Here is a 13880-nt window from a genome sequence, read left to right on the forward strand (position 1 = left end):
TGATACAGTCATTCACTTAGAGATCTGTGGCTTCTTAAATGTGATTGCAGTTAAATAGACTCCCTTGTGTCTGACTACTGCCTGCTTCCACATGAGTTCTAACTGAGAGTTTCCTACCCTCAGCATTGTTTGTCTTGGTGTCAGCATCTCTGCTTAGGGCTTCCCAGCCATCTGGCTGTCTTCCAATAGCCTTGTCATGAAGTGCAAGAGGACGAACTCATTCCTCTCTGTCCTCTGCTAATTACAAAACTCCGTGTGTAAGGGTCTTCACTCAATATCACATGCCTATATGTAGCATATTTCATGAATAAATGAAGCATCCGGCAATGAGCCAAGGAATGAAACAAACCTGAAGATGGATGTGTTTTAAATATGCATGGGCTCCAAAACATTGTGTGTCTGGGAAAGTGCTTACAACTTTGCAAACTGCTTTCAAACTTATTGCCTCACTCTTGTGCAAAACCATCAATTTTGTATTGTTGAGATTCGACAGAAAGAGATGTATATTCTATAAGGATGTGTCTAGTCAGGAGATAGAAAAAGGAAACAGGAGCAATTTAGAAGTCAGGAAAGGGTCTGCTCTATCTGGTATAGATAATAGAATCACCAGACCATATAAGTGGCTTATGGGTCCATCTTTTTGAAGCAATATCTCCTGACATTTCTTTGAATTTGAGAAGTAATACAGTCTCAGGTGGGCGCCATAGGCTTCCATTCTTAATTCTGATCTTACCTATCCATTGGTTGTTTAATTAACAATTGGTTGTTATTTGATTCATTTATTCATTTATTCATGTTGTTTAATGTAACAGAAGCAGTCAGTGTCACGATTATATTTTTAGTGTTCAAATCTGAATGGTTTTAAGAACAAGTGCCATCAATTCTAAAACCTTGGAGGTGATAGGAAAGGGAGGTATTAAAATGTCTGTTATAAAATTCACATTAGACCTCTGCAAAGAAGTGTTTTCCTCTTAAAATCCCCATTCATTATTATATTTTTATTAGTGGTCCAGTTAGGGGTTAGCACAACAAAGTTGAATGGAAAACGGAAGTAAATTTTTTTGTAATTTCTTAATAATAAAACATAAAAAGTTTTACAGAAGAAAATATATGGCCTCACCGTCACTAATTATATTCCACAACTTCAAAGGAAAACATGGTATTTTGCTGGTGAAACCCAAAAGAATACTATGCCTAGCTTTTTTCCAAGAGGGATATAACTCCCAAAGTATGTAGGAATGAGGCAGTAAATAAGTGTTGTCAAAGGAACTGAAGGGAGTTAGTAGTATTTCTCCATGGAGCCAGTATTCAAGAAAATAGTTCTGAACAGTAGTTGCCTCCTTTCTCCCTCACACTTGACGTTGATAAGACCTTTATGCTCTAACATTGCATTGGATACCGATTGCAAGTCCACTGACACTGCAGATAACTGCCTTCTTCATAGTTGAATAACAGCCCCTACCAGCCCATCCACTGTTTAACATAGTGTATTCCATACTTTGGTGGTGGGGTCAACAATGAGAGGCCGGCAAAGGACAGTTTTGTTCATTGTCTTGGGAGAGTTTGTCTTCAGTGAGGAGCAAGAGGCATGCGGTGAAGTCAGCAGACTGTGTAACAAGCCAGGAAAATCAGGGTCATCAGTGTTTTAGGGTGAACAATGCGAGTGAGGAATCAGTAGTTCAACTATAGGATGATGGACTGTGTTAGAAGACCGTGTTTTATATTTTGGGTGCTTTTGTAATCTGTAATTGCACATGACCTTTGTGTCAACAGTCCCAGATGTTTTAATTGAGACATGAAGCAGAAGGTTCTCCTTCAGGAGGTCTTTTCTACTCAAGATCATAGCCCTTTTCAAGTGATACAGGAGGATTAGTGAGATATAAAAGAGTTCGCCAAAATTACAGTACTGGAATGCTTCATGTTTTGTTTATGAAGTCATGGGGACACAGACAGCATGTTTTCTTTTCTTTATGTAAGTGAACAAAAATAATTTACTCTTAAAAACATTTATCTACGCTCATAACTAACATACATTGGTAATAATATGGTGTTGAATAACATACATGGGCCGCTTGAATTTCGGTGCATCAATTCACATCTTCAGACATCAGTTCATATCATCTCCTTTAGAAGCTGCTCTTCCTGTTGAAGCATGTACACACACACACACACACACACACACACACACACACACACACACGCGCGCGCGCGCGCGTGCGTGCGCGCAATCGTCCTTAAATTGTATTTTTATTCTTTGAGAATGTCATCATACAATAAATCTTGACTGTACCCCTTCCTCAGTTGTCCTGTGACTTAGCCCTAGATCCAGATTCACCCTCCATCTTTCCACACACTCTCAGTTCTGAGTTCTTTTTGTTAACCTTGGTTTTACCATCATAGATTTTATGGATGAATCATGATTTCTTGGCACAATTTCTTACTATGTCAACATACTATTTCCTTTGTAGTTGCATTTACACTTTAATTATTATCACTTTTATGTTTTTATTATACCCTTAAAAATACAGGTACTATATCTTTAGTATTTTTAAGATGATTAAAAAGAAGAGTGTGTCCGACCATGGGGGTGGCTTATTACAATCCACTTGAATGAGATGAAATGGTAATATAATGTTGACATTAAGATAATTAAGCTGTTTATATAAAATAAGATGAGAAGCTAAACATTTAGTAAGAGAATTAGTCCAACCATTAAGTAGCTAAGGAAGAAAACAGTTTGGGAGATTAGGAAAAATCAGTAATTTTTAGTTGATAGGAGAACAAAAAAATATTGACGTTTTAAAGAACAAAAAATATCAATACTATTTATAAAACCAATATTATATTCAAATTTCAATTTTTATTTTTAATTATTTCTTTTATTTTTTTAAAATATAATTTCCCCTTTTCTTCCCTCCCCTCAACCCATCCCATATACCTCTCTTTATTGTCTTTCAAACTCATGGCTTCCTTTTTTTATTAATTATTGTTATATACACACACATGCACACACATGCACACACACACACACACATTCTCCTACATGCATAAGTATAGCCTGTTCAGTATGTGTAATGTTGTTTGTATGCATAATTTCAGGGATTTTCATTTAGTATAGGGTAACCAGTTGATGGGATTTTTCTATGGGAAGACCATTTCTCCTTCTTACACATTCCTCAGTTGCCTGCAGTTCTTTGTGTAGGGTTGTAATATTATGGTCTTTCCTATGTCCACTTCTGCATGTCTATTGTCCTTTCTCAGCTCGTGCTTAGGCAGCCTCATTGATAAGACTTTACTGGTGTAGCTTCTGACATTCTTAGGAAACAGGACATTACAGAAATCTCCCTGATTTTTACAATTTTTCTGTTGCGTCATCCTCAATGTTCCCTGAGTCATAGTTGATAAAGATTGTACTCTTAAAAATGTAATCACATCCAAAGGGCCTGCCTGCTAGTACCATTACTTTGGAGAATAGTCATTATATATGACTTTAAGGAGACATAAACATTCAGTCTATGGAGTAGATTTTTCATCAGGACTGGTTTAAGGAGTGCAAGGAGCCCACAGACTCTTGCTTCCTCCCTTGGTAAGAACTGAGTTGGGTACAAAAAGCAAGAACACACTCCACAGAAAGAAAGTGTGGAGGGGTCACCTCGGTTGGTGAATTTGTTTCAGATGGTTTTACAGAATCAGTGTAGGAAAGGAGGACTGAAGTGGGCCAGACTGCTGAGGCCAGATGTTATCAGTCTTTGCTTTCATGTGGCCTCCCAGGCATATTCTACCCTTCAGGTTCTTAGAGTTCATTCTTTTTCTTCTTCTTTTTTCTTTCTCTCTCCTTGCCCTACCCCTCCCTGCCTGCTTTTTGAGACAGAGTTTAGCTCTGCATAGCTCTGGCTGTCCTAGAACTTGATCCATAAACCAGGCTGTCCTTGAACTCTTGCTTCTGCCTCCAGAATGCTGTAATTTAAGGCATGTGTCAGCCCCAGCATGCCTTAAAGCTCTTTTTATTTTGGCCTTCATGTTCGTGGTTTAGGTTGACCATTAACCCCTCTTCCCCTGGCTTTCTCTTCCAGCCTTAAGCCTGACCCACTCATCTTCCCTTAGAGAAAACCCTTTCCCCATATACCCCATTACTTTCCAGCCCACCATCTTTTTGTAATTGCTACTTTATAATATTTCTATCAGATCCTACTTTTACAACTCGCCTTTTTGTTCATCTCATCATCTACAGTCTGAGATTTGAGAGGTGAAAATGGGTAGTCATATTTATAACTGTATTTCCATTGGCTGGTCCATCCCTGCAAGTGAATGACTTGTAAAGTTGTTGAATACATGCATGTACCCATAGAGCAAAAGGGGAAGTCAGTTATCGGGAAGCATCTTTCATCGATTTGTTCTCTATAATTCTGTTCTCTTGTCCTTTAGGTTTCTCTTATGAGTGGATTGTTAAGGCCTCATTTTAACTATAGGAAAGTAACAGAGTTCTTTTGGGGAAGACATTTGTGATCAGTGATGGGAGCTCAGCCACAACCTCCTTCTCTTTGGGGTGTCACCTAGAGGTGAACTGAAGCAAGAGCAATACTGATTCTAGCCATGTGGTTGGGTATATATCAGTTTGATTATTAGTTTCATAACTAATGAAAATATGGTGGTTAGCTAAGGGATGCTCTTATTATTTGAAGTCACATGATAGTGTTCCTTTTGATCTTTAAAGGCCTAATGAAAGAGCTCTGAGCTCTGCTCCCCAAATTGTGCCCCTCACCTACCTAGGGATGAACATTCACTGCGTATCCACAGCATATTCTCCCTGGCCTTTGGTCTGACATCAAGATTTCAGGAAAACATTAGTTTTTTTGTTTTTTGTTTTTTTTACTAAAATGTTGAAGTACCGGATGGGAGTTTCTACTTCTTTGAAACTCAGTAGGCTATGAAGTCTTTTCAATCCATTAAAAACGAGTTTCAAAGGGTGTTATTATATCCTTCACTTTTAATGCACAATTCACTAAGACTTCAGTAGACACTACTGGAGAATGGCTAATCTGTTATGAAGCTGGAAGAAGGCGTCTATGCCTGATCCTTGTTTGCATAGGAGCAGCAACAATTTCCTTCATTTGGCTCATTATGGTTTATAAGAGGAGGCTTCTCTAGTTTCTTTTTTTAAATCATTGATGGAAAATGTTCCCTCTGTGAACAATTAGTTCTTTAACGAAAGTTTTTTTTACACCAAATTGTCTGCTTATGTCAGAGCAGATGGTTTACATCCCGAGGCTCCCTTTGCTTCCCAAGGAAGACTACAAGCACAGGAAGGAGCAGAGCTCTCTTGGAAAGAGACCTGGAAAGTGTGGACCTTCCAGGGGAAGCCCAGCCTCCCCCACTCAGCCTAGTACAGAGAGCCTGATGCCAAGATTATTTCAGGAGGGGCACAGAGAGTAGTGAGTTGATGAATTAATCAATTGCTTTTGTATGTGCAAAGTGTATGCTGTGTGTGTGTGTGTGTGTGTGTGTGTGTGTGTTGTTTTTGTAAGTGGGTGGAAGCCAGAGGATATCAGGCATTCTGCTTTACCCCTCTGCAGTATTCTCCTGAGACAGAATCTATCATTGGAGTCTATCATTGAACTTGGAGCTTTGTGTTGTGGTTAGGGTTGGGTAGCCAGCAGGCCCTGTTGATCCCCCTACTTCCCTGCCTTGCCTCTGGGCTGTTTTTACAGGTTTCCAGCCTTGCCCAGTTTTTGCATGGGTGCTTGAGATCCAAATGCAGGTCCTCATGCTTGCACAGCAAGCTCTCTCACCCACTGAATCATTTCACCAGCACCACATATGTTGATTTAAAGAGATTTTTGTTGGAATGATGCCAAACACTACTTACTCCTTACTTTACTGTAATCATCTCAAAAGCAAGTTTCCTCATGATGAGTTGGTCATGGGCTGCAGACATGTATCCACAAGAAGGAGATTTCAAAGCCTGCCTAAAGTTTAGAAGTCCCAGCCAAGAAACTAAGAGTGAAAAATCAAACACATATCTCAGGATCCTACACAAGGCTTATTAACCTAAAATAAATAAATAAATAAATAAATAAATAAATAAATTCTCAAACTTCTGTGGATAGTACTAGTCTTTAAAAGCCCCCAGCCCCCAAAAGGATATCCATGACCCAGTGTACTGTGACTTTTGTATTCAGTGTTCCAAAGACCAACAAGAAGCTGGGGAAGGATAGGAACCTTGTTCTTGTTCTGTGTTGGAGCTGCTGTGCCCGGCACTGTGAAGCACTCAAAACACTGTTAATGAGTGAATGCATTGGTTAAAACTGTGCTCAGTTTCCTCTGATATCTTGTAGGACTAATTATTTTTTAATGTGGCTATGTTTTTATTTTAAATTAGGCCTCAGAGGTAAAAGGTTAGCCTGTTTGTCTACCAGACAACATCCTCCTGTAACTTATTGCCCTGGGGAAGCCCATTGCATTTGGGCAAGGACCTCAGCATGGTGAATGGCTACTACTCTGTGTTGTAGCCGTCATTCTGCCCTGCTTAGAAGACATAGTGCCGGCTCGTATTATTGCATTCTCTGACATTTGAGGGTTTAAGTGAAAATTGTCAATGAAATAGTTTTTATCTGGCAAGTTTCCAATAAGATTCAACTGAGAATTAACATTTTTAAAAAGTGCTTTAGAGTTCTTGAGGGAATCTGTTTTGAAAAGAACTTTCAGATCCTCCTTTAAAAGCACTTGATATTTGTGGTTCTTGTTATTGAGGGCCATGATTGTTGTTATTGAGGACGACGTCGACAGCAACAACAAAAACAATGCTGTGTTCGTGTTTCATGTACTTACATGTGTTTTGTTAAACTAGAACTTCAGGGCTGTCACAGGGAGTTTGACCACTGTTGTAATGTTGTTTCTTTCGTGTGCTAGATCTCCATGTGTAAGAGGATGGGTTGAGGTCTTTACTTTTAGCATAGGACGAAGCAAAATTACAAATGTAAGCCAAACTTAAAGAGAAAAATTCAGGGTGTTGTCTTTTTTTATATATAACAACTTGTTGTAGGGAGTAAAGCGAGCCAAGATAAACGTTTGACTTGAGTTCTAACTTTGGCCAAGATGTTGTCATACTATTCCCGGAGATAACGATAGTTTGTTCTATTCAGCTTTGGGAATTTCCAAGGTGGCTCAAATGTATATGTTAAAAATTGCACGTGGTTATTTTGCTGTTAGTGCCCCAGGGCAGTTGCATTATGAATACTCAGACTTTGATAAACAGCCCGGTGATAGCACCAAGAATCCTGGAGCAGAAAGAGAGCAGACAGCTCTGTATCCACAAAGAAGTGATTTCTTACGTGAGAATGAAGAGTATGATTTGGGCCATTGTCAAAGAGAAACATTGACTATTTGCTTCTGGTTATTAGCAATGAAGAAAGTTCTGTTTCTAATCTTATAGTTAATGTTCTTCTTGTTTGTTTTGGTTTTGTATTTCAGAAGTCCTTGATGTGTAGTCCAAAAGGGAGAGTAATTTTATTTATTTATTCTTTTAGACTTTAGGGGGTTTTAGGTTGAATGAATTTTTAAAGGCTAAACTACCGAACAGATCTTCCTTCTCCAGAGTAATTACAGATGGAAGGAGGCAGGTCAATGGAGATAGATCATACAGGGAAAGAGACCATTTAAGAAGACAATCTCGTTGATAAATTGGATGCCACAATGAGTTGGCATGGGACTGTGTAGGGTGTGTTCTGCCATGGTCAAGTTTTTTCCAATTAATTAACTTTGCATCCCAATATCCATCCCCCCCCATTCCTTCCACTGGCCCCTTCCACAGCTCGTCCCTCCAATTCCCCCTTTCTTCTCTGAGAAGAGAGAGTTTCTCCTCTTTCCTCCAACCCAGGTTCTGGTATTATCCTACCCTGGCACAGCAAGTCTCTGCAGGACTAGGTCTATCCTTAGTGGGGAAGCCCACTGAGGCCAGACAAGGCAGCCTAGTTAGGGGAATAGGATCCAAAGACAGGCAACAGATTCAGGGACAGTCTCTGCTCCAGTTGTTGGGGATCTATAATGAAAAACAAGCTACACTTTGCTGCATGTGTGTAGGAGACCCTGGTGCAGCCCATGTATGCTCTTTGGTTAGTGGTTCAGTCTCTGGAAACCCCCAAGGAATTGTCCTGGTGAGTTTTAAAGAGAGTTTGGAACCTGTCCAGCAAGCTCTAAGGAGGAGAAAAGGACCGGATCTAAATCAATAGCAAATGCCTAATCCTGGAGTGAGCATCTGCAAATGTAATTTACTGTCTGTTCTTGATCTCATTTATGGAGCATGATGCCTGGTGTGATAGTAGATTGTGCTAAGTATTAAACTGATAGTAGGCTTCTGATGTGACAGTTTAACCAATTCGTTCTTCCTTTTTAGTAAGATTTTTAATCTCAATTACTGAGTTTATGTTTTTGGCAATACTACTGGACCTTATTCTCATATTCTCCCTCCCTCACTCCCCCCTCCTTAAAGGGACATTTTGGGAAGTAGCCTTTCTTCCCACCAGTGTTGAATGCTGGCCTTGTGCAAGCATCAGAAGCAAGGGGCAAAATGACCATTTTTATTACACCAATCTGCCCTCATTTCATTCTTTTATTCTTTGATATATTATCTCTGTAGTTCTGTGGCTCTAACAATAGACAGTGGTGAAATGGGACATATTAACCCATTAGAAAAAAATAGCCACAGATTATTCTGGTAATGACAAAATATATAAATTCTATTGTATCATTAGGTTACAATTTATTCCCATAGAAAAATCATATTACTCGCAGAACCCTGTATTTGCTAGTTGGTTTGTGACTAAAATGACACTATTTACAGCATCCTTTTGAATATGACCACAGGCTGAACCTTCTTTTGGCCAACTTATAAGACTTTTTATTTTAGGAATTGACTGGGCAACCTGTCTCTGTTGATGTGCAATTAGATCGGCTGCCCTTAAGAAAGTAATAGCTGAAAAGATAGAATTAGTAAAAAGGAACAAATCACACCTTAAAAGTCAAGTCCTTTATCAGTGCTTTGCAACACACAGCATTTTTCTTAGTCACTCCATGTTCACCTGTGAATTATTTCCTATTTTAAATGTTATTATTTTACATGTTTATGGCAGTCCAATCTATATAGATAGACCTGGGGCAGTGTCCCTCTAGATCTGACTTTTCATAGCCATGTGTACAGACTGGATGTTTTTATATTATAATCTGTAATGTATACTTAGTTAGTGAACTGCCATCAGAGCGAATGTGTTTCCCTAAACATCTATGCATTTTTTTAATCATGTGTTCTTAAGAATGACTACCTTGGGCATGCTGACAATAAGAGAACTCTCATTGTCATCAGGTGTCACCGGGACAGCTACAGTGAAGGTCACAGCTCTCCTATGACCATGCTATTTAAGGTCAGATGAGTTATTTCAGGCTGAAAAAACTATTCTTTCTTGCCTTTAGCATATTTTTAAAAAACAGAATAAAGTTCAATTTGCCTAGGGAGTCAACCAGATCAGACCTTTTCCAAGCATTGATGATTCTCAATGAAAACAGACTAAGTACATCTGAGCCCAGACATGGAAGACCATCATGCAAGAAGACTACATGTGGAGGAGTGGACATTCTACTGAATCCTTTCTCACATGCTGAGCTTTTTACATCCATTATGAGTATGGGAGGTGTAGATTTCATTTTAGGTTAGTGGTAGCAGTTTTATAGACCTTAAAATGAGCTCTCTGTACTCAAGGCATTTAGCATGTGGGAAACAAGTCTGATGAGTGCTTCACCTTGGGCTGCTTTTTTTTGGGGGGGGTGGGAAGGACAATAAAGTCTGTTGTTTGTGTTAGCGTGCCACCTTACAACATCGGGTAGGGAAATGGTCCATGAAAGATGTAGGAAAAAAGCCACCATCCCTTCAGGGGTTCTGTAGCACTGAAGCAAAGGGGAGATGTAGCAACTTATCTTGGACCTCCACAGCCATAGCAGCTCAACTGGAGTGAAGGTGAAGTGAATTCTAACCCCGTGCCTTCTGTTGACTGGGTTGATAAGAGGGCCTTGACTAACACTTTTGCTCTGTTGCATTTACAGCAACCTGTGTTTATGCCCTGCTCTAGCTGGGGAGTAAATGATTGGTTGCAAAGGATTTTGAGATCTCTGTAGGCTCTTTGCTGGAACATTTCATGTAGCCTTTTGAAAGTGTCTGGGGTATCCAGAAGCGAATGATAGTCACTGGTTCTCCAAATACAGAGTGAAGGGATTCCATCCAGTTACAATCACACCCCTCAAGTGTAATAATTAATAACCCATGCCCCTAAATGGTTAAGAGATGGCAATGTTTATGAGTGATTTCTAGGAGGGAGAAGCTTCATCTATAAATGAAAGAGTGACTGTGAGGCTGTACATTTGTGAGCAGTATTGGAGCAATTAGGCCCCTATCTAATTGGAGCTGCCCGTTCTCTGAAATGAAATATTGAACTGAGCTCCTCCTTCCACATTGAAAGAAATCAAGACAGGGATGGATCTGTGTTTTTAATATTGTTGATGCTATTGGCTTAGACATATTCCATTTGTTGGGTCTGTTTTGCAAGCCTAAATTTGAGCCCAGACACTTTCTCCATATAAATGTCTCAAGAATTGCAGTCACACATCCATCACCTCTTTGCTTTTGAATTACAAAGATAACCTTAAGATAGGAGCCTTCTACTGGGCAGTGTGATACGTACCCAGAAAGGGTAAGTCTCCTTAGTGATGAAATCAGCCTATGCCCAAGAGGAAAGTAATAGGCAGAAAGGGTAGAGCTGATGAAAAAATTGATTCTTTTCCAAGACGTGATATGTTTTTATGAAGCAGGCATCAGCTGAGAGAGATTTTTTTTTTAAACTAAAAAAGAGACTGACAGTAAAGAACAGTATTTGAGGGATCAGGGGATCAACTTTCTCTTATTCTCTCAGGTGAGGAGGAAGTTAAGAAATATTCCTTCTGTCTTGCTTCAGATTTTTACTTGAGGCGGGCGTGATTATACATTTTAATGCTAATAACGGAAACTACTGTTCAATTTCTTGAAGCACGTGTAGCCCCTCCACGCCATTGCCTTTTCTGCTGTCAACTGTGTTGTGTGTTTCCAGGCTTGCCGAAGATGCGGGTCATTAGGAACTACACTGGCACCCCGCCCCCAGCTCTTCACGAAGGACCACCGTTGCATATCCAGGCAGGGGACACTGTTGAACTTCTGAGAGGAGAGGCACACACTGTTTTCTGGCAGGTACTGTCCAGATGATAACTATTTTTGATCTAATGGATGATTGGCTACTGAATACAAAATAAACCTCTTGTTGTTAAAAACCGATTCTGTACTTCAGCTGCAGAAACCATATATGGTATGGTGGGATTACTGTTTATTAACCTTCTCCATGTTTACAATGCCGAGAGTGCCGTGAGTGCTAAAGAAAAACAGTGTCAGTGCCGTGAACCGTAATTACCATTTTTATTAAAAATTCATACTTGGTTGGAACATTTTTCCCAAACCTAGTACCTGTGGGTATGTTCTAGCATGCATGGCTTTAATATATTAAGAGTTCAATCCGTGGGAAATATCTGACTTACTTGCCAGTGGTCATTTGGGGCTCTGTTTGACTTTGTACACCCACGGTCCCTGGGACTCATCCTAGAGGCCTCTAAGTAGTATTAATACAATATCTGAAATGTAAGAAGTAATTGATTTTGTTGATATTTGTTAGTGATGAAATCCCATTTTGCTAATGAGCCTACCTCTGATTTAGGCATTTTTGTTGTGATAAATATGGTATAGCACTAAGATTTTATAGAGCTGGCTACCAGAATGTTGTAGTTCCTTGAGAGAATCTGCGTTTTCTTATACGTGTAGAAACATTTACCAGTAAAGTTGAAGAATGGTTTAACTATTTGTACATTGAGGATAATGGGAGGAGAGGGGGTTTCAGTAGGAAGAATAGCAGGTGAGTGAAATTTGTTCATGGTTAAAGGGAAAGGAAACAGAGAAGGACCATAGGACGAAATCGCCCACTGTGCACACAAACATGCATATTTGTAACTGTTTTACTACTTAGATCTAATACTGATCTCCACCTTCATTTCAACTGTGGTAGCCAATGGCTTTCCTGAAATCTGAACATTTTTCCCAAGTATATTTTTCTCCTCTTATTGCTCATCCTCCCCAGAATGGGAAGAGAAAAAAATTCCAAATTAAGTGTGTTGATTCATATCCATGCACTTAGACACAAAACATCTTCATTTGTACCTACAATGTCCCCCTTATTCAAGATTCCTTCTTGAATGTTCTGTCCTAAAATTTCTACTTCCTCCTCTACTGGCATCTAGTCTTAGCACATTTATATGTGCACACTCTCCATGTTTCAAAACACATAACTCAGTTTTTTGCCTAGTTTGTCAGGTTCCCCTATTCCCTCACCTTCTTTGTCTCTTACACTCAAAGCTAAAGTCATCACGGAACTAGTCTGTGCTCAGTCTGCACTGAGATGCTTCTGCTCTTGTTCTAGCCACAGTCTAGTACCCTACAAAAACCTATGCTTCACCTTCATCAATACTGCTATGTAGAAAACAGAAGAGCAGCTTGGAGGTATATGATAAACCATACACATTTAAAATGTATAATTTTTAACTTTTGACATGTGCATATCTCTCCCTCCTCCTCCCCTGCCCACCTCTGTGTTAGATCACTATAGTTAAGGTAATAAACACATGCACTACCAATATCAAGTGAGTTTTATGTTCATTGATGATGTTCTTCCAGTTTCTACCCTAAGGTCACCATGGTTCTGCTTTCAGATGTTTGTACTTTTTAAAAATATTATGTTATCTTTTTGTATGGTGTTTTAGTATAGTGTGTGTGTGTGTGTGTGTGTGTGTGTGTGTGTGTGTGTGTGTACACATATGTGCATATGTAGGTTGCTGAGCTACTTCATGCTAATGGAGGCCACAGGGAAAAAAACAGTCTCCTGTTGTGTCACACTGTGCTGTGTTCCCTTGAGACACGGTCTTTCACTGAACCTGGAGCTAGACTGGCAGCCAGTGACTCACATCGGTCATCTTGTCTCCAGCTCCCACAGTGCTGGGGTCACAGATAGGCAGGAGCATGTCCTGCTTGCTACCTGGGTTCTTAGGATTTGAGCTCAGATCCCCAAGCATGTGCAACCAAGAGCTATTCCACACTGAGTCACCTCTCCGGACTACGAGGAACTTTTTCTACATCGAGCTTTTTTATCCTGTAACTACTCTTAATTTCTGCTAGAGTTTTCTTCACCATACCCCATCAGAGGTTTTAAATAAACAACTATGTTTGCTTCCTCCTTTCCAGTCTAGATCCTTTGAAATGATTTCTCTTACTTTGCAGCAATGGCTATGTCTGTACAGTGTGAATTGATAGTGACGAGAAAGTCATTGCTGTTTTGCTGATCTGAGGGAAATGAATCAAGTTCTTTACTACTGAGTATAATGTCACCCAGGAAGTAGGACAATTTATTCCAGTCCAAACTAAATCTCTCTAATATATCTGTTTCTCTAGTAAACAGCTGCCTGCTCTTACCTGATTCTTCTTTACTGAGTTAAGATAGTTGGTCTCTTTCTAAGAATTTGTGCACTTTGTCTGTGATTAAATTTAATTGCCTGCTGTTCAGAATATGAGTTGTTGATGTAGCCTCTATAGTCACTTCTGTCTACCCCTGCCCTTTCCTCCTTGGATTCTCTCCTGGCTGATTCTCAGTAGATGACTCTGATATCTACTATTCTCAACACGGAAGCAGACTGTGGTCCTTGGCTTCTCTCTTTCCTTTCCTCTCATCATTGATTTCTGCTCCTGACGTTTTTCTTAATTTCTTCTC

At 39.6% G+C, this 13880-nt stretch overlaps 1 protein-coding gene across 2 annotated transcripts in view; it reads left to right on the forward strand.

Moving 5' to 3' along the window:
* The window catches only part of Vav3 (vav guanine nucleotide exchange factor 3), a 335600-nt gene that overhangs the window by 268982 nt on the left and 52738 nt on the right, over positions 1-13880 (forward strand). The window contains 1 exon segment of one of the 2 annotated variants that reach the window (NM_001191714.1): positions 11130-11266. The exons of the other annotated variant lie outside the window; for it this stretch is intronic. Within the exon segment in view, the coding sequence (NP_001178643.1) occupies positions 11130-11266 (137 nt within the window). 2 annotated transcript variants of the gene reach the window in all.

The sequence above is a fragment of the Rattus norvegicus genome, chromosome 2 (genome assembly GCF_021556685.1).
Source record: "Rattus norvegicus strain SHRSP/BbbUtx chromosome 2, alternate assembly SHRSP_T2T, whole genome shotgun sequence".
Taxonomy (NCBI): Eukaryota; Metazoa; Chordata; class Mammalia; order Rodentia; family Muridae; genus Rattus; species Rattus norvegicus.